Below are 22,048 nucleotides of genomic sequence, written 5' to 3'. Positions count from 1 at the left end.
GGTGAATACCGGAGAAGTATTCATTGAGGACCTTGCTCACTTCCACAGCCTCCAGGCACATCTTCCCACTTTTATCTCTAATCGGTCTTACCTTCACTCCTGTCATCCTTTTGTTCTTCACATAATTGAAGAATGCCTTGGGGTTTTCCTTTACCCTACTTGCCAAGGACTTCTCATGCCCCCTTCTTGCTCTTCTCAGCCCCTTCTTAAGCTCCTTTCTTGCTACCCTATATTCCTCAATAGACCCATCTGATCCTTGCTTCCCAAACCTCATGTATGCTGCCTTCTTCCATCTGACTAGATTTTCCACTTCATTTGTCACGCATGGTTCCTTCACCCTACCATCTTCCTCACTGGGACAAATTTATCCCTAACATCCTGCAAGAGATCCTTAAACATTGACCACATGTCCATAGTACACTTCCCTGCAAAAACATCATCCCAATTCACACCCGCAAGTGTGAATTGCCCTTCCCCAATTAAAAATTTTCCTGTCCTCTCTGATTCTATCCTTTTCCATGATAATGCTAAAAGCCAGGGAGTGGTGATCACTGTCCCCCAGATGCTCACCCACTGACAGATCTGTGACCTGACCTGGTTCGTTACCTAATACTAGATCTAGTATGGCATTCCTCCTAGTCGGCCTGTCAACATACTGTGACAGGAATCCATCCTGGACACACTTAACAAGCTCTGCCCCATCTAAACCCTTGGAACTTATCAAGGGCCAATCAATATTAGGGAAGTTAAAGTCACCCATGATAACAACCCTGTTATTTTTGCACCTTTCCAAAATCTGCCTCCCAATCTGCTCCTCTGCTGCTGCCAGGGGGCCTATAAAATACTCCCAGTAGAGTAACTGCTCCCTTCCTGTTCCTGACTTCCACCCATACTGACTCAAGAGGATCCTGCTACATTACCCACCCTTTCTGCAGCTGTAATAGTATCCCTAACCAGTAATGCCACCCCTCCTCCTCTTTTCCCCCCTCTCTATCCCTTTTAAAGCACTGAAATCCAGGAATATTGAGAATCCATTCCTGCCCTGGTGCCAATCAAGTCTCCGTAATGGCCACTACATCATAATTCCATGTATGTATCCAAGTTCTCAGTTCATCACCTTTGTTCCTGATGCTTCTTGCATTGAAGTACACGCACTTTAGCCCTTCTACCTTACTACCTTTACACCCTTTATTCTGCTTCCCTTTCCCCGAAGCCTCTCTATATGTTAGATCTGACTTTACTCCATGCACTTCTTTCACTGCTCTATCGCTCCGGGTACCATCCCCCTTGCAAATCAGTTTAAACCCTCCCGAACCATGCTAGCAAACCTACCTGCAAGGATATTGCTCCCCCTCGAGTTCAGGTGCAACCCATCCAATCTGTACAGGTCCCACCTTCCCCAGAAGAGATCCCAATTATCCAAAAATCTAAAACCCTGCTCCCTGCACCAACTCCTCAGCCACGCATTCAACTGCCATCTCCTCCAATTCTTACCATCACTATCACGTAGCACTGGCAGCAATCCTGAGGAACACCACCCTTGAGGTCCTGTTCTTCAGCCGTCTGCCTAGTTCCCGAAACTCACACATCAGGACCTCATCCCTCTTCCTGCCTATGTCGTTGGTACCAACATGTATCACAACTTCTGGTTGCTTTCCCTCTCGTACCAGGATGTCATGCACCCGGTCAGAGACATCCTGGACCCTGGCACCCTGGAGGCAATAAACCATGCGGGTGTCCTTCTCACATCCACAAAATCTCCTGTCTGCTCCCCTGACTATAGAGTCTCCAATGATGACAGCTCTCCTCTTCTCCGTCCCACCCTTCTGCATCCCAGGGTCAGACTCAGTGTCAGAGGCCCTGCCACCGTGGCTCACACCTGGTCGGTTATCCTCGCCAACAGCATCCAGGACGGTAAACTTATTATTCAGGGGAATGGCTACAGGGGTGCTCTGCACTACCTGTCTACTCTCCTTCGCTTCCCCCCCTTGGTCTGTCACCCAACGACCTGCTTCCGGCAGCCTAGATGTGACTACCTCCCTGTAGCTCTCATCTATGACAGCCTCATTCTCCCTTATGAGTCGAAGGTCATCCAGCTGCTGCTCCAGATTCCTCACACGGTCTTCCAGATCGCCCAGCCGCAAGCACTTCTGACAGACGTGACTCTGTGGGAGAGGGGAGTTCCCCCAAGACGGTCACATCTCACAGGAGAGGGATTGTAAAGACTAACTGGGAACAAGCTCGTCCTCCGCCTCTTCTCGTCGAAGCCTCTGAAGTCAAAGCCTCAAATCTCCACTCCTTCACTGGCCCACTCACTCACAGGCTGCTCCGCTTGAGCTACCCCTCTATTTATTTGTTTGAGCTTTTCAAACTGCTTGGTCACCTGACCTTGATTGTCCAATCAGCTGCTTTCTGCTGAGTCTGAGCTATTCTGAGAAGAATTTTAAGAATGGCTTCTTCAGACTGGATAGTTTTGAATTGAGGGCACGATATAGAGATAATGCAAAGACGCACAGCATTTTGTTTATGAGAAGCCAGATTCACAGTCTGAATTATTTCTGAAAAACCAATCTTACACAGAATTTTGGAACCTTCTGAGTGGTCATATTAGAGGTAACAGAAATCTCTGCATCTCTGTGTTAATATTTTTGTATTCATTCAATGGGTGTTGATTTCACAGGCTGAGCCAGCCTGCTGTGTTCCACCAGCATTTTGTGTGTGTGTTGTTACTTAATTTTCTTTCCCTAATTGTCATTGCAAAATTGGTGGTGTGCTCTCTGCTTGAATGGTTGTAGCCTTTGAGGTTTGGGTATACCTACACTGCTGTTAGGGAGAAAGTGACAGGATTTTAACCCAGTAATGTTGAAAAAATGGCATCACAGTGAATACTAGTACATTATGGCTGAAGTTTCATAGAAATAATTAAAAAGATGAACTTACCATTTAATTGAGTAACAAATTGTGTACTTAAATACAGAACAAAGTAGAACACTGCCACAGTACTATAAAACTGTATTACTTTCCAAAAGTTAATGGAGTAATTCATTCAGTGTTTGATTATAATTGAAGAAAATCAGCACAGACACCTGCCTAGTGCATATAATGAACTGCCTATATACAATTCTTTCGACGATTGCATCCTCCAAATCTTCATTTTCATTCAACATTCAAAATGATTGTTTCTACCTTCAAGTTCTTCGTAGTTCCTACATATTGTAGTCGTGAAATCATTCCATTTTCACTCCCAGAAATTTCGGACTTCTCCAAGCCTGAATGCTTGAAGGAGCAGTGAGCAAAACAGTTCTGAATTGTCTTCCTGCTTATTTCTCACCAAATATCACTGCTTTTTGAACATAAACACATGCAACTCATAAACACATTCCTACTTCTGATCTTGGAATGAAGGACAGTTGTTGCTGAAGATGTTTGTGTATAGGACGCGGGCTTAATGATCCTGTGGCTGAGCTAAGTGACCTTCACTCACCACAATCATCTTCCCTTGTGCTAGCTATGATTCCAATCAGTGGAGGGTTTTTCTCTGATTTCCATTGACTCCAGTTTAGACAATGGTGTCATATTTGATTAAATGCTGCTTTGATACAGTTGCTCTCAGTTTAGTTAAGATCTCATCCACATTAGCACCCTGTGTGGAGCACACATCTGTATTCCATTCACACATTGCCCCTCCAGTTCCCATTAAGCTCTAATTCCCTGCTTACAATTATGCTTATTTATAAACTGTCCCCAAATTGCTCACCCAGTAACACTCAACTTGCCCAGCTGCATTCCACACTCAGCTCATTCCAGTTAATACTATAGCCCTTGAAATGACTGTAGGATATCAGTTGTACCTTTATTCAAGAAGAGCAGCCGGAATGAGTTTAATAATTATAAATCTAACATAAGAAATAGGAGCAGGAGTAAGGCTTTAGGCCCGTCGAGCTTGCTCCGCCATTCAATAAGATCATGACTGATCTGGCCATGGACACATCTCGCACTACCTGCCTTTTCCCTATAACCCTTAATTCCCCTACTGTGTGAAAATCTATCCAACCTTGTCTTAAATGTATTTACTGAGGTAGCCTCCACTGCTTCACTGGGCAGAGAATTCCACAGATTCACCACCCTCTGGGAAAAGCAGTTCCTCCTCATCTCTTTCCAAAATCTACTCCCCTGAATCTTTAGACTATGTTTCCTAGTTCTAGTTCTATCAGTGATAGGGACATTATTGCAAAATGTTTTAAGGGATTGGATTAACCTGCATCTAGAAAGATGGAGCTTGATCAGGGTTTTGATGATGGGAGATACTGTTTGAGTTTTATTTTTATAAATGTAAGACTCTTGGCATTGTGGAGCATCAGTAAGATCTTGAGGCCCATGTCCGCAGGACACTCAAAGCTGCTGCACAGGTTAACAATGTTGTTAAGAAGGCATATAGTCAACTGTGGGATTGAATTCAAGAGCCGTGAGGTAATGTTACAGCTATATAAGACCTTAGTTAGACCCCACTTGGAGTACTGTGTTCAGTTCTGGTCACCTCACTACAGGAAGGATGTGGATACTATAGAGAGAGTGAAGAGGAGATTTACAAGGATGTTGCCTGGATTAGAGAGTATGCCATATGAGAATAAGTTGAGTGAACTTGGCCTTTTCTCTCTGGAGTGACAGAGGATGAGAGGTGACTTGATAGAGGTGTATAAGATGATGCAAGGCATTGATCATGTGGATAACCAGAAGTTTTTTCCCAGGGCTGAAATGGCTAACATGAGGGGATATAGTTTTAAGGTGCTTGGAAGTAGGTACAAGGGGGATGTCAGAGGTAAGCTTTTCACACAGAGTGGTGGGTGCATAGAATGCATTGGCAGTGAAGATAGTAGAGGTGGATACAACAGGATCTTAAGAGACTCTTAGGTACATGGAGCTTAGAAATACAGAGGGCTATTCCTTAGGGAAATTCTAGGCAGTTTCTAGAGTAGGTTACATGGTCAGCGTAACATTGTTGGCCAAAGGGGCTGTAATATGCTGTAGATTTTCTATGTAACAAACTGCTGATGAGAGCAGTACACACCAGTAAGGGCTTTGACAAGGTATCATTTGAGAGTTGTGGTCCAGTATTTGAGCCAATGGGAATGAAGGCAAAATGGCAATTGTCTTAATAATCAACCCTCTTGAGACTAAAGGTGATGGTGAAGGGTTACTTTTATGCTTGGAACTCTGAGACCAGAGCTGCATCACAGGGGTCAGTGCTACATCAATGATTTGGATATGAAATTCGGAGATACAGTTAGCAAGTTTGCAGATAACATGAAAATTGGTAGTGGTGTTGATAGCAGAAGGGTAATCCTATGTAATAGAGCAATCTGATAAATTAGGCACAGTGATGGCAGACAGAACTTAATCCTAATAAATGTGAGGTAGTACATTTTGGGAGGTTTTATGAGGGCGGCATGTGCACCGTGAATGATGGGGTTCTAAGTGATATTGAGGAACAAAGGGGACCAAACATGCCTGACGGTGGTTGTACAGTTGAGTAATGATGGTGTAAAGTTTGCTCAACTCAATTAGCTGGGACATAGAGTATAAGAGGAGGAAAGTTTTGATGAAACATAAATATAAGACAAAGATATTGGTAGGTAGTTTGTCTCCAGGCTTGGAGGCAGAGAGATCAAGAAAGAGGAGAGAAGTGTCAAAAATGGACAGTGAACCAAGTGTATTTAAGGGCAGGGTGGAGGTTGGAGGCAGAGTTAATGAAATTGATGAGCTCAGCATCAATGCATGAAGCAGCACCAATGTAATTATCAATGTAGCACAGAAGGAATTGGGGAGCATTATCAGGGAAGGCTGGGAACATAGACAGATCCACTTAGTCAACGAAAAGGCAGCCACTCCATTGCTGAGGCCCATGCTGGTACCCATGGCAACACCTTGAGTTTGGAGAAAGCGGGAGGAGTTGAAATAAAATCTCTTGAGGGTGACGACCAGTTTCACCAGATGAAAGAGGGTGGTGGGAGAGAAATTGGTTGGGTCTGTTATCGAGAAAGAAGCAGAGAGCTTTAACGCCTTCTTGATGGGGAAATAGTTGTATATAGGGACCAGACATCCCTGGTGAAAACTTAGGTGATCAGGGCCAAGGATTAAAGGCTGTAGAGCAGATCAAGAGCATGTGAAATGTCACAAATGTAGGTGGCAAGAGACTGAATCGAGAGGGATAAAACAAAATCGAGGTATATTGATTTGAGTTCAGTAGGGCAAGAATCTTAGCCCAAGATATCAACTATTTAGTCCTCTATTGATCTGATCTGATTTTTCCCCACAGCATTTTGTATGTGTTGTTTTTAAATAGTCATTGGATTTATTTCATTTTACTTGAGACAGGATGTTTTATAACAATTAATTCAGTTCAGTATTATGGAGATGTGCTTTCACCTACAGTTATTTCCTCATTTGGCTTAGTTCTTTGTAGTCTGCCAATAAGAAAAATTATCATTGATTTTTCATGAATCTTTTGTAGTTGGAGCTGTTTTTGATTTTGTTTGTGAAGATAACATGCATTCTTTCTTTGATATTTCATGTGACATTTAGATTTGGATTTATTTTTCTCTTGTCCATAGGTGCAGCTTCAGTCTTTGAGGCCTTTATTACTGACCATCCAGTCTTGTAAAACTTTCATTGCATTGAACTACTGAAGTGTTCAATATATTTGTAGTGTTGTTTTGGTCTTGCTTTAGAATTTGCTTCTCACAATGATTTTTATCAGGCAAACTGCAGCAGCTTGTTATTTGCTGTTGTAGGCCAGCAGGTTTTAGGGAAAGAATATGCCCGTGTTATAGCAAAGTAACATAAGAGAAATGTTAAAATCTGGTTGATAAGAAAATCTAAACTATGAAGGAAGTATTAATACATTTTTGAGTTTATAATTTTAACAAACCATAGTTTGACAACTACCCTAAACATAAATATTTTATGTCATTATTTCAAATTTACTTTTGAATATTTGCGAATATTAAAATACGAACTGGGCCTTGATTACTTCCAGTGACTTGGCTTTCTTGCAGGTAATTTGGTTTAACTTAATTGATGTTAACTTAATGTCATTATTTTACCACTCTACTCAAAACTTTTGTGAGCTTATTAATTACAGGGATATTGCAGTTTCCCATTTTAGTTTCATCTAAATGACATAAGGATTATATGTATTTCGGCTGAATTTTTTGACGTTGCATTCCTTATCTTTCTGAGCATCAAATTTTAATTTTCATTTATTTCATATGAAGGAAGTGATTAAATTCAGGTAGCAGAGTCCTGTGTTCTGCACTCAGTGGCCACTTGCTCGTTAATGAAAATAACTAATCAGTCTATCATGTGGGAGCAACTCAATATTCATGTCATAATAAATTAATGTTTTTTTTACAGAATTCATTGAGCATCCACATGACATAAGTATTGAGGGCTCATGTTGAAGGCAAGCATAAAGCCATCAGAGGCCTCACTAGCCCAACTCCTCAGAATCCAGCTACCAGTGTGATGGGAAATTAAGGAGAGTATTAAATCCAAAGAGAAACCTGATAGAATCTCAAAGAAAGTAGCAAACCTAGGATTGGGAGTAGTTTCGATATCATCAAAGTACATAGAAGGGTACAGCGCAAGAACAGGCCATTCCAACTACAGTGTTGAGCCGAACTAGCTAAAAAGCAAATCAAAAACCCCCAAACACTAATCCTGCCTACCTGCACCATCTCCATATTCCTCCATCTTCCTTACATCCATGTGCTTATCCAAATGTTCCTTAAAGGCTTCTAATGTATTTGCCTTTACCACCTTATCAGGCAATGCATTCCAGGCATCTCGTGACTGAGTTAAAAAAAACTTACTGTCACATCACTCTTGACCCTACACCCCTCTAACCTTAAATGCATGACACCTGGTTTTAGACATTTCAACCTTGGGAAGCAGATACATTCCTGTCTATGCCTCTCATACTCTTAAAAGCTTCTATCCTCAGATTCCGGTGCTCCAGAGAAAACGACTCAAGTTTATCCAGACTTGCATGATAGCACATGACCTCTAAACCAGGCAGCATCCTGGTAAATCTCATCTGCACCCTCTCCAAAGCCTTATCATCCTTCCTATACTACGGTGACTAAAACTGTATGCAGTACTTCAGATGTTGCCTAACCAGAGTTTTATAAAGTTGCAAAATAACCTCTTAACTTTGGAATAGTGCTTCAACTAATAAAAGCAAGCATTTCATAAGCCTCCTTTACCACCTTATCAACCTGTGTAGCCACTTTCAATGAGCTATGACATCAGACGCCAAGATCTGTCTGCTCAGAACACTGTTAAAGATCTTGCCCTTTACAGTGTACTGTTTCCTTGCATTTGCCTACCAAGGTGCAACATCTCACATTTATCTGGATTAAACTTCATTTGCCATTTCTCTGCAACTCTACCAATCTTGCCCCAACATATTTATACACTCAACACTGACCTACTGGTCCTCCCTATCTTTTTATTTATTGGTAAATTTTGAAGCAAAGACTCACTAAATACCTCACTTACATTATCTGCATCCAAACAATTGTTCTCCCTTTATCCTTAAGTGGTCCTACCTAGTTATCCTCTTGCTCTTGATGTATGTACAGAATGCCTTGGGATTCACCTTAATCCTACCTGCCAAGGACAGTTCATGCCCCTCTTAGCTTTCCTAATTCCCTTATTGAGTTCTTTTCTGGCTTCCTTAAACTCCTTGAGGTTAGTTTGATCCTGACTTCTGAAGTTTTGCATACTTCCCCTTCTTGACTAAATTCCTCACCTCTCTGGACATCTAATGTTCTCTTTATTTTTCCATCCCCATCCTTCCTTCTATCAGGAGCATGCATTTACTGTACTCTGCAATTGATCTTAAAACACATATTTGATGTCAACTTGCTAGAGAAAAGGTGTTCTTAATTAACACTTACTAGTTTCTGCCAAATGTTCTCCTATTTCGGCCTACTCCAATTTAAAACTCTCCCACAAGGACCATACCTATCCTTATCTGTAGATATCCCGAAAGTTGAGAAGATGTGGTCACTGGACAAAGTAGGACAAAGAAACTTGATTTTCTTTGTCCTACTTTGTACGTGCTAGCTGGGAACATACGGGCAAATTACAACTCTTTTAAAGTTGTCTGAAAATGAAACGATGAGTGCAGGTCTTGTACAATCAGAAGCAGGAGAATTTATAATGAATTCAGAGAAATTAAATCACTATTTACTCTGTTTTCGCAGAGAGCACAGAAGTAAACTGCAAGCAATGTTGGGGAGTAGAAGGTGAGGAAGTAAAGGGGTATTAGAATAGAAATGGTGTTGGAGAAACCAATGATACCCTAAGTTGATAAACCCCTATAGCTATCTCAGTAATGGAGCAGCAAGCTGTGGAAATAATGAAGGCATTGAGACTTAAAAGTGTTCTAAAAAAAAAATTTGGATTTTGCTGACTGCTAGACCATCACTCAACACATTCATGGGTACTTATCCACTTACTGCCCTGTTCCTGCCTTTTCCTCATATCATTTGACCATTGTGAAATATCCTTCTTGAATGTATTTTAATAATTTAGCCTCCGCTGCTTTCTCCAGTCCTCAGAATTTCTCATCTTCACCACCACCTGGGTGAAGACATAGCTTCTGATCTTGGTACCCTGTATTTTAGGTTGTAGTCTCTCCAGCTATTGTGAGCATAATTTTTCTACTTAAAAATTAAATTTAAAATGCTGGAAAATTGCTTCAGATCAAGTAACATTTCTGGAAAGAAAAACATCAGAGTTCGTAGCTGAGTTTTTCTATCATTTTTTGTTGTTATTTCAGATTTACAGCATTTGCAGTTTTTGTTGATTTTTCACTTCCTGTACTTGGTATGTCTAGATTTGTTGGAATCTTGAAGTCCTGTTAATGAGATCCCTTTGCATTCTTGTCTGCTCCACTGAATATAAGTCTAAAGAATCCAGTCTTTATCAAATGTCATCCCTAGTATCAGATCATTAATCCTTTTTCCACTTCTCTATTTCCCATTATGAATTGACTGCCGGAATTTTGTAGATTGTGAATTATTTTTAGCACGTCAGATAGTGATAATATAACTCCAATATTTAAGAATGGGAGGACAGGAGTACAGACCAATTAGCCTATCATTACTTGTGGGGAAAATGCTAGAGGTGTAATAAATAATGATATAACAGGACACTTCAGAAATGATAAATTCAACATAGATTGTAAGTTGTGTATTTGACAATTTTACCAGGATGTACAGTGGAATGAGTAGATCTTGTGCTCCTGAATTTTTAGAAAAATTTTGACAAAAGTGCCACATGAAGTTAAAGCATGATATTGGGAGTGTTGGCATGGGTTGAATATTGTTTAATGTTCTGAAAACAGGGTAAGAATAACTGGTGGCAGGAATTAGTTGGATGGTACATGGATTCATGGCTGGGCCTCAGCTATTCATAATAAATGCCAGTGAATTAGTAGCATTTGGAAGTTTGCCATTGACAGAATTGGGTGGAGGAAGCAGGCCTCAGGTAATTTAGACAAGATTGAGGGAGTGGGTGAAACATCAGATGCAGTATCATGTGACATTCACTTTGGTTGGTAAAACAGAAAAGGAACATTTAATATTTAAATAGTGTTTAGTTAGTAAGTATTAATGTATAAGTAGACATGGGTCTCCTTATGTATTAGATACCGAAAGCAAACATACAGGTACAGTAGGCAATAAGACTGCAAATGTTACATCGATACATTAGCCAGAACAGCAAGAATTGAGTTCAGGAGCAGGGTGTCTTCATACAATTTAACAGTGCCTTGGTGAAACCACATGGAATAGTATTATGTTCATAAGCATAAGAGATTTTGCAGAGAAGTACTGGTTGGTAGGTTAGCTGGTCATTGTAATTTATCCTGTGATTAGGCTAGGATTAAATCGGGGGATTGCTGGCGGTGTAGCTCAAAGGGCAGGAAGGGCTTATTCTGTGCTATATCACAATAAATACCCTTTCCCCTTACATGGCCATCACCTCTATCTGCCCTTTCTTCCCTTTCTCCCATGATCCACTGTCCTCTCCTATCAGATTCCTTCTTCAACCCTTCTTTCACCTATCACCTCTTAGCCCCTCCCCGCAATTATCCACCTTCCCATCTATCACCTGCCAGCTTGTAGTTCTTCCTCTTTCCCACCAACACGTTATCCTAGCTTCTTACCCATTCCTTTCCAATCCTGATGAAGGATCTCAGCCCAAAATGTCGACTGTTTATTCCTGTACATTGATGCTGTCTGAACTGTTGAGTTCCTCCAGCAGTTTGTATGTGTGCCTTGCCTAAGAAATACAATGAATTCTTTGGAAAGATTGAAGTGTAGTTTCATCAGACTGATGCATTGAATGGTATGGCTACTGTATAAAGGGAGATTGAACCAATCAAAATTCTGGACCGTGGTTAATGTGGGGTGGATGTTTCTCTTAGCTGGGGTATCTGGAGCAAGAGTTTACAGGGTGAGAGATTTTGAACTTGGTCATAAATTTCTTCATAGTTTAATTTGCTGCTGTGAAGTACAATGGATGCCAAGCTGCTGAGGATGTTTAAGGAGCTGGATAAATTTCTTAACATGAAACATTATGGAGATTGGAGAGTAGAAGTGTGGAATTAAGCCAGCTGGTTAGCAATGATTGTGTTAAAAGCAACCTTGACTTGAAGGGCCAAATAGCCTCTCCTCCTCAAGGCCAGCCTAACATAGATGATGGAAAATGTATAGGGGGAAAAAACCAAAGAGCAGCATGAATCACTGTTCAAAGACTACTGGTTAATTAAGGATAATCAGTTTGATTTGTAAATGAAGGCTCTGTCCTACAGGATTTAATTTTGAGGTCTGTGTTGGAGGACTGTGTATTTGACGTCATCTACATTATCATGGCAATTTGAACAAGAAATTAAAAATTCAGATTCAAAGGAAAGTAGCAAATTAGGTTTGATAATATACCCTTGTTATTGTCTCCTCTGGTATTCAGAAGTAAGTATCTGTTAGGGTGTTCCACCAACAATCTGGTTCTTCTATGTTTTCATCGACTGCTTAACTCTATACGTTGAGTGGCCACCTCATGGAATGTCTTGCCCATATGTTGGTAAGATGTTGAGAAGTACTGAGGGACATACATCTTTGGAGTTTATATTCTCAGACCCTGTAAGCAACAAGGTAAATGTGGTGATGAAGGTAAAAAGAAAGAATAGTTGATTTACCTGGAGGGAATAGAGTACACGAGTAGGGAAATTATTGCTAGAATTGTGTAAGTTGCTAGTTAGGTTACAGCATGAGTATAATGAGTATAATCCTTAGGAAGGATTGATATATCTATGAAACTTTTTTCAAGCAATGTTTGAGATATTTTTAAGCTTTTAACAGTTGCTTTGAATCCTTAAGAAACTCAATTAAGTAAATTTTGAAATATAACAAAGAACATAAATGACTAGATTTATTGAAAGACAGTTTCAACAAACTGGCCTCTTGGTTTCTTGTATTCTGTCATTTTTTGTTTGAATAAAAGGGTTCCATTTGCTATTTTTCAATTAAGGAGAGCCTATTGAACCCAGTACATCAACTGTCACAACAGAATGACATTTTGAACTAAATCTGACTGCACCTGGAAACTTATCAATCCACAATTCTAACAGTGTCCTTAGTATAATGCATAATGATTGGAATTTTCCTGACTTTCTTGATCCAGTTCTTGATCTACAGCTATTTTGAGATATTATTTACATCAGATACAGAATATTAATTTAATTCCTCTGCCATGTCCTTGTTTTCCTTTGCCAGTTCACCAGACTTGCACACTGTAGAAACAGCTCTTACTTTAACTCTTGATGAATATCATCAGAGAATCTTACTATTTGTTTTATATTTCTGGCTGGCCTTACCTCATCTTAATTAAGCTTTTCTCTATTACTTTGCCTATTCACACCAAATTCATAATGGTGTTTCTTGCCCCATCTTTCCCTTCTTCTGATAATGCCTTTCATGGAGGAAAGAAATCTCTTCCTAATTTTATGAGAAACACTGCAGATTTTGTCGATGATATGGCAATCAAACTGTAAGTAACAATTTCTATGTTTGTATGAAGCAACCTTATACCTGTCAACTCATTTTCTCTCAACTGAGCTCCTGCATGAAGAGTTTTGTGCAACAAGCATATCCTCTTTGGAATGTGGATGATGCTTGGTTTCTTAGGCTCTTCATTTCCTGGTAGGAGTGGAGAAACTATGAATTGCTGTGACTTAAAGAAGGAATAAAGGTTGTTTAAAATCTATACTCACCCTTTTAATGTGGAGTCTGCAGCCTTCTTCCACAGATGCAGCATGGGCAGCTGAGTGCTTCCATTGGTTTCTGTCTTTCAGATTTCTTGCATCTGCAACTCTTTTTAATTGCTACGTAGTGGCAGCAGATGGTAAGAGAGAACGCCATGGTGCCACTTGGACAACCCCATTATTTAATTGATGCAGTGCTTGAAATGGGATAACTCAGGGCATGTACTCCTGGTTTCACTAAGCACTCTTGCTATGCCTGCTGTACACATAATATCCCACAAGTAGTTTAAGTTGGACATTGGTCAGTAGCCCCAGTATTGTGAGAATGTCTAATCACCTGAGGAAGCAAACATTTGTGTTTGGAGGATTGGTGTATCACCATGAGATTTTTATCTTATAGCTATATCAGATTCCAAAAAAAGAGCTAGCAGGCTCACTGTTAATCTTTCATTAAGGAGGAATGGGGATCTGAAATTTACACTCTGAAATTAACTGTCATAAAGAATGCACTCAATAGCTACCCAGCACTTTCTAACTCCTTATAACGAGCATTTGAAGATAGTATTAAGAATACAGGAAACCTAACAACGAGAAGGAATCTGTCACTACTGCCTGTCTTCTTATATTTTCATGGTTTCTGAAAGGATCACCAGGATTCTGAAGAAATATTGGGTTAGTACCATCTGCAAACCTGTAAGGAAGCACAATCACAGCTGACAGGTTATCCCAGGTTGATGATTTGGGACTCAGGACCGCTGGTATTTACAGGATTCCCTGTGAATATTGATGTATATATCGGGGCATATGGTGGATATCTGCATCAAGGAGCACAGGAGATGTATTTGGTTGGGTTACCTGGAGAAATTGACGGTAGCAGAACATCGCATTCGTGATGACCATAGGATTGACTTCAACAGTACAAGACTGCTTTGCCAGTGGCTTTTGGGACTGCCTGGTGAAGGAAGCCATTGAAATAAAACTAGAGAAAAAGAATTTTCACAAAGGCCAAGGCCCTGCTGTAAGAAAGAACTGGAATTGGATTGTAAACAAGGTTGCACAATGAATACCTGAATGGATGAGGACTAACCAATCAGGAAGGACATGTGACATGGGTATACATACCACTGGACTAGACATGCCCACGCATAATCCCTGGTGAAGATGGCAGAGTTTGTAATCGAAATGTCAGTTAAAATCGATGCCTGTACCCAGCTGGAAGCCCCGAGAAGAGCTTATTTGTCATACCCTTCGCGAAAGCATTAGATCCTTTTTCACAAGTTTTGTTTATATTTTAGAATGCGCATTCCTCAATAGTGTGTGGTATGTGCTGTATAGGAATAGATATAAGATTTTAATGTTTTCTTTCTGCTATATAAGCTTGAGTGATGTTAGGTAATTTGGCTTTTAAGTCATGTTGATAGTCTAATGTTAAATGATCTAACACAAGTGTACCAGACGGTTCAAGAAAGTTTTAAAAACTGTTTTTAAAGGGAGCTGTGTCACCTATTTCCACAACCTTTCACAGCAACTTCGATTATCAATCCCACACAGCCTCCCTCCAACACAATCTATTATATACATGCGTGCCAGCATTTACAGAGTTAAAAATTTACAGCAGTCAATTAAACTCTGTTATGTCTTTGCTCTTAATTTTTAGATCCACAAGTATTATCACAGAATATTAAATGCAAATAACATATGAAGTATGGTTTTGGTCAACAAGTTTATATGTAGTGACACATGAAGGAGTTAAGAAAATAGATGCTGTTTTAGTTTCTGTCTTTATGTTGTCTTTCAGGTCTACTCTGTATGGCACAGCGTGCATTATTGAAATACCTTCTTCAGGACATTGGTGAAAATATTGAGCTCTCTATCCCAAAAGTAGAATTTGAAGTATTCAGTGGCGACTTAAATCTTTGCTTTATCTTGTTCTGATAGTGAAAGTATAACTGTAACCAGCAGTCCTGATAGAAGATAGGAAATTTGATTTGAGTAAGAAATATAATTTGTTTGTAACTAGATTGTTTTCTTTGACCTCTCTACTGTGAAGTATAATCATATCTGAATTGTAAAGAATATAGGAAAAAAAACAATTTACTATTTTTAATATCTTCTTGTAATTATGCATTTCATTTAGCTAGTAGCACTTACTGTTTGTGGTTATTGAGCTGATAAATTAGTATTCACATAGAAGTTTTAATTATATTAATAGTGTGTTTATTCATGTTATCTTTTCTCCTTTTAGGATTGGAACCAGCACATCAACAGTTCAACACACAGACGGCTTTGTGATCTACTTGTGGAAATGTATGGAGTTTCTTTAGATTGTTACTGCTGCTATACATTATGTTTATTAAATTATGCATTTATTCACATAACTTCCACTGGGTGATTAGTAAATAAGAAACCATGTATAATTTAAATTGTAAAAATGTAAAGTGAAGTGGAAGTTACACAGTTGAAGGTGTTGTTTTATATTTGTGATATCTGTTTATAATATTTCAGTGTTCAAGGTTGGTTGCACGTCATCTGTATTTAAGTATCAGCTCTGCATTTCTGGTTAAATGTTTTATTTCAGTAACAATTGAGAGTTTTGTTCTGTGATTATATCCTTATTTCTAGATACCCAGAATGGAATCCAGATGCTTTCCAACCTCAGTTGTAAGTATTTGTTCCTTGTACTCACAGGTATTACTTAGTATGAGTTCAGCCCAGTTATTCTATGGTTTTGAAAGTATTGAGGGAAGGGTGTTTTTTAATCTATCGTGGATTATAACCCTTCCATAATTTTTTTCTATTGGTGATCTTAAAATGATATGAGCATTTCATACAAGTTATCTGGGGTTCAGAATGGTTGGGATAAGCTGTCTTTACAAAGCATGCCTATTGAGATAATTTCTGTTGCAAGGCACTGTTGTTTTTGAGCACTGGTCTGTCAGCAGAGCGATCTTTCCATGTCCAGGATGTTTAAACTTCCATGTTAAAAATGGTTTTAAAGTGCAGGTGCTCATTATCTGGCATACTCAGCATAATATCATTGCGAAGACTTAAATTTTCATCCTTTGAGCATTCTGTAATTCCTATTTGCTGAGTTGCTCTAGAAAATCTTACCCACAATATCCACTATTGCTTTTGTGCCAATTAAAGGCAGGTCCTAACTCATGGTTAAAAACATCTGATCTATTTTATATATAGGACTCTTGCAGTGTAAACCAAGCAAGTTTGGGAAAATCCTTGTTAAAGTAAGATGCAGAAAAACTAATGTAAACAATTGCATATGTAATGCTCTATGTAGTGGATTGAAGATAAGCTCCTCACATCATTTGTAATAAAAGCTAAATATGAAAAATAACCTTTGTTTTGCACATGCATTCACTTCTTCATTGGTTAAGATGTGGAAGGTTTGAAGGATCATAAGCTAACTACATTATTGTTTATTTTTGACATGAGCATGCCCAAAGGGCCAGGCACTTGACATGATAAGTGTTAATTGAATGATTATTATTTTTTGGAGACTGACAAATAAAAATGTTTGATAGGTACCATAATCTACATCATTCTTTTGAAAACGGACCCATCGGGCCACGAAGTTGTGACAGTCTTGTAACTTGCTCTGAGATCAACATAAGGCTGCAACATTACCTCGCGGCCCCTAACAAATGAAAGCCTTATTACAATCCTATCAATTTGTGTGGCAACTTTGAGTAACTCCCAAGATCCCTTTGTTCCTCCATGAAAAGAATCCTGCCATTAACCCTGTATTCTGCTTTCAAATTCAACCTTCCAAAATGAACCATTTCGCAGGTTGAATTCCATCTGCTGCTTCTCTGCTCAGCTCTGTATCTTATCAATGTCCCATTGTAACCCTTCATAACCTTCTACACTGTCCACAACAATATCAACCTGTTGTAATATACCAAATAGTTGCAAATTTTTGAATAGCCGGTGCTACCTCAGTATTATTGGTTTCAGATGGCTTTTGCAATAGTGCATTTTGCATAAGTTAGTGTTGTTTGTGAACAGCATATTTAAAAAGGAATTTAAAATAGTATGCATTTAATATTTATCAGTTATTTGTGAAATTGCTTTTAGACCTGTTTGCAGAATTTATTTTGCAGCAAAATCTGAGATAAGGTGAGGGCCTTCATTGGTCAGAGTTGACCATGGATATTGTGTCCTCGCTGTCTAGATTAGCAGTCCTGGGCATTATATGGAGAGCAAGCTGTTGCCCATGTGAAAAGCTCCCATCTCTACCCATCTGATGAACGGCAGAGACACAGCAGCGTTGCATGAGTTGCCAGTCAACATTGAACTCAATGTAGGACTGCCATTAGGGACTCCTGCTCCAGATTTTACCCCTGGGGTTTACTCCTGAAGCCTCCCTCATGAGTGGGTATAGCTGCAAGGCAGTGGAGGTTTGAGATCAGAGTTTTCCTTCTCCTAGACGAGTTGCTAGCTACGGCAAACAAGCCCCATTTGGCCCGAAGCAACTGATTTTAAGGCGCCAGTAACTTGCTTTTGCCTCTTCTCCTGTCAGTAGAAACAGTTCTGTTGGACTTAGTAACTAAGCCACACGTCCAGGAGCTGGACTTGGTTTTCAGAGGCTCCTTGAGGTGCACATCATTGGGAGCATTGCTTCCATTACCACCCCTAGCTATAACAACCTTAAGGAGCCAGCTAAATCTGAGTGTTTCTGGTATTTACGTTGCTTATGTTAGATTTTTAAGTTCTCTGTTTTGTTGACTGAAGTGTGTTTGGAGCTAATGCTTTTTTCCATTAAAAAAATAGGGATGCAAATCTAGGTGAATTTTTAATTAATATCTGCCTTAACCAACCACTAGTCCCACTTCATTTTTTCTATACACCCAGTTTAAAAAGTTCAGACATTATGTTGCGTAAGGTCCATTTTTTTTCCATTATAACTACTTGTTTTAGTATTTGAATATTGGGATGTCTTTTTAGTTGAAATTTCTTCCTGATTTTTGTGCGATCTTTGTGTAAAGCCCTCCGTATTGTTTCTAGGGGCGATCCGCTTGTTCTGCAGTCAACAAATCTGGCTCCTGGTATTTTGGGGCCTCCACCATCTGGATCCTTACTTGCATCCAACAGAGGGCTAGGAGGAATGGAAACACATGGGGGTAATGATCTTTGGCTCTTAAAATATATTTTGTCATTTAAATTTTTTAATATCACATGCTTTGCTGGAAACTTGTCCTCTGTTATATCCAGTTCTTAAATATATTACTACAACTGTGGAATACAGTCGGCCCTCCTTATCCGTGAATTCCACATGCGCGAATTCAACCAACCGCGAATCACGAAAACCAGGAAGTGCTGTTCCATCACTTGTTGTTCGAGTGTGTGCAGGCTTTTTTTCTTGTCACTATTCCCTAAACAATGCAGTATAACAACCATTTTACATAGCATTTACATTGTATTAGATATTATAAGTAATCTAGAGATGATTTAAAGTATACGGGAGGATGTGCATGGGTTATCGTGGATCGGGATAAAAAAAATCTGAAGTTCTCTTACTAAGTAAGTCAGAACAGGTACATCCAGTATTATTTAGTGTCAGTTAGCCAAACGTTTGCCTTAGTATATAGTATATATTTTACCTTTCTATGCATATAAAACACTTAAGAACATTTGTTTCAGCGCCAGGCTTGGGAACAGAAGTTCCCGAGTTCAATCCAGTGACAGACCACTTTTGAGTGCGCTCTCCACCGGGCCGGATTGATGTGGAGGGTCAAAAACCCAAAACTCAATAATTAAATCACTGCGTTGCTTAGTAATAATTATAGCTTTCATCGGGCAGAGCCTTTCTCACTTTATCCTTTAAAATTGTTCCAATTGTTGAGCAACATAGCCTAATGCTTTTCCAATGATCGATGGCTTTTCACCAGTTTCTGATCACTTTATTATTTCCACTTTATTTTCAATCGTGGTTGTGATTATTTTTGTGAACAGAAACACTGCAGATTCCAATCTCTGCCGCCAGGTCCTAATGTCTACCACACTGAGACAGGTTAAATAAGGTCTTGGGTTCCGCTGGGTCCTAAGATCCACCGCATTGAGACAGGTTAAATAAAGGGCTTGAGCATCTGTGAATTTTGGTATCCACGAGGGGTCCCAGAACCGATCCCTTGCGGATAAGGAGGGCCGACTGTATTAGCTTCATTTGTAGAAAAATAAATGGAAATTTTGAAACTGCGAAAGGGGGAAATGAATACGAATACCAGGATTTTCTCTTGATAAAATTCAACTAGATACGCAATTTGAAATTAACCAATCTAGGAATTTATTTAATTGATGGACCCATTATTGTAGAATTTTATTGGTCTTGCAGAGGAGAATACTGATTATTCAGAATCTACCACTGCTTCTAGGTAAATTTAACTTCCTATTGACTTCATAACAAATTAATGTGAAGTTACATAATAAACAAAATCAGTTTTTAGTTGACAGAAAGTAGTTGCAATTTTTTGGATGCTTTTTGAGGAACCAAGAAATTAACAAGACAAATACATTCACCTTTCATTAGCTAAATCTCATTGTATCAGTCCCAAACTCAGTTTGATCTTATTAGTCTTGCTACAGTGATGCAGTTTATTTAAATATATAAAGGGAGGGAGACCCTTTCTTCATTTTTATGTTTGACTCTCCTGTATTGATTTTACTATATACAGCTTGTCTGACTTGTTAGGAAAATAGCTTATACTGGAGCACAGACATCTCTGTCCCATGATGCCCGTAAGTCATAGAAGTGGAATTATGCCATTCAGCCCATCAAGTTTCTGCCATTCCTCATGACCTATCATGAATCCCACTCAACCCCATACACCTGCCTTTTCGGCATATTCTTTGATGCCTTGACCAATCACGAAACAATCAACTTCTGCTTTAAATATACCAACATACTTGTCTTCCACAGCAGTCTGTGGCAGAGCATTCCAGATTCACTACTCACTGGCCGCCCCTCCATTTTGAGGCTGTGCCCTTTAGTTCTGGATACCCCCCCACCATAGGAAACATCATTTCCAAATCCACCTTATCTAGTCTTTTCAACATTTGGTAGGTTTCAATGAGAGCCCTCAGAATTTTTCTAAATTCCAGTGAGTACAGACCCAAAACTACCAAACAGTCATGTGTTAGCCCCTTCATTTCCGCATTTATCCTCGTGAACCTCCTTTGGATTTTATCCAATGACAACACATCCTTTCTGAGTATGGGGCCCAAATCTGTTGACAATACTTCCAAGTGCAGCCTGACTAGTGTCTTGTCAGTTAAAGGTTCGGCATTATCTCCTTGCTTTTATATTCTATTCTCCTTGAAATAAATGATAACAGTGCGTTTACCTTTTTTACCACAGACTCAACCTGTAAATTAACCTGCGAGTCTTGCACAAGGACTTTTAAGTCCCTCTGCACTTCTAGTATTTGAACCGTCTCCTCATTTAGATCATTGTCCACTCTATTGTTCTTTTTCCCAAAATGTATTATGCATTTCCCAGCACTGCATTCCATCTGCCACATTTTTGCCCATTCTTCCAATATGTCTAAAGTTCTGCTGCAAACGCATTGCTTCCTCATCACTACCTACTCCTCCACCTATTTTTGAATCATCCGCAAACTTTGCCACATAGCCATCAATTCCACTATTTAAATCATTGACAAACAATGTGAAAAGTAGTGGTCCCAATACTGACCCCTGAGGAATACTGCTAGTCACTGGCAGCCAACCAGAAAAGACCCCGTTTATTCCCACTCGCTGCCTCCTGCCTGTCAGCCATTCCTTTGTCCTTCCTGTAACAGACACCATAGGATTTTACCTTGTTAAGCAGCCTCATGTGTGGCACCTTGTCAAATGCCTTCTGGAAATCCAAGTAAGTGACATCCACTGCCTCTCCTTTGTCCAACCTGCTTGTTACTTCCTCGAAGAACTCTTAACAGATTTGTTAGGAAAGATTTCCCTTTACAGACACCATGCTGACTTTGACTTGCCATTAGTTTCCAAGTATTCCAAAACCTCATCCTTAATAATGCCAGCCACTGAGGTGAGGCTAACTGGCCTATAATTTACTTTCTTTTGCCTTCCTCCCTTCATACTGATTGCAGCTTCATCTTCCAGTCCTCTGAGACTATGCCAGAATCAAATAATTCTTGAAAGATGATGTAAAATGCATCTGTTACTTCTTCAGTAAACTCTCTCAGGACTCTGGGATGTAGTCCATCTGGTCCAGGTGACTTATCCGCCTTAAGTTGGCCAAGCACTAGCCAGTGGATGTTGTGTACCTAGATTTTCAGAAGGCATTCGATAAGGTGCCACATAGGAGATTGGTGAGTAAAATCAGAGCTCATGGCATTGGGGGCAGGGTTTCAACATGGATAGAAAACTGGTTGGCAGATAGAAGGCAAAGGGTAGCAGTGAATGGGTGTTTCTCGGACTGGCTGGAGGTGACTAGTGGGGTACCACAGGGCTCTGTATTGGGACCACAGCTCTTTACGATTTATGTCAACGATTTAGATGAGGGCATTGAAAACTATATCAGCAAGTTTGCTGACGATACTAAACTGGGTGGCAGTGTGACATGCGAAGAGGACGTTAGGAGAATACAGGGAGACTTGGATAGGCTGGGTGAGTGGGCAGATACTTGGCAGATGTCATTCAATGTGAATAAATGTGAAGTTATCCACTTTGGAAGCAGGAACAAGA

At 39.7% G+C, this 22,048-nt stretch overlaps 1 protein-coding gene across 1 annotated transcript in view; it reads left to right on the top strand.

The window, feature by feature from the left end:
* Window positions 1-22,048, top strand: part of LOC132405341 (matrin-3-like) — a 65,711-nt gene that overhangs the window by 11,918 nt on the left and 31,745 nt on the right. The window contains exons 3-5 of the mRNA XM_059990064.1: window positions 15,579-15,640; window positions 15,956-15,994; window positions 18,356-18,471. Of these exons, the coding sequence (XP_059846047.1) occupies window positions 15,579-15,640; window positions 15,956-15,994; window positions 18,356-18,471 (217 nt within the window). The remainder of the gene's footprint in view (window positions 1-15,578; window positions 15,641-15,955; window positions 15,995-18,355; window positions 18,472-22,048) is intronic.

The sequence above is a fragment of the Hypanus sabinus genome, chromosome 15 (assembly GCF_030144855.1).
Source record: "Hypanus sabinus isolate sHypSab1 chromosome 15, sHypSab1.hap1, whole genome shotgun sequence".
Classification (NCBI taxonomy): Eukaryota; Metazoa; Chordata; class Chondrichthyes; order Myliobatiformes; family Dasyatidae; genus Hypanus; species Hypanus sabinus.
Note: the sequence above shows the minus strand (reverse complement) of the source record. Positions and strands in the feature narration are given on the sequence as shown.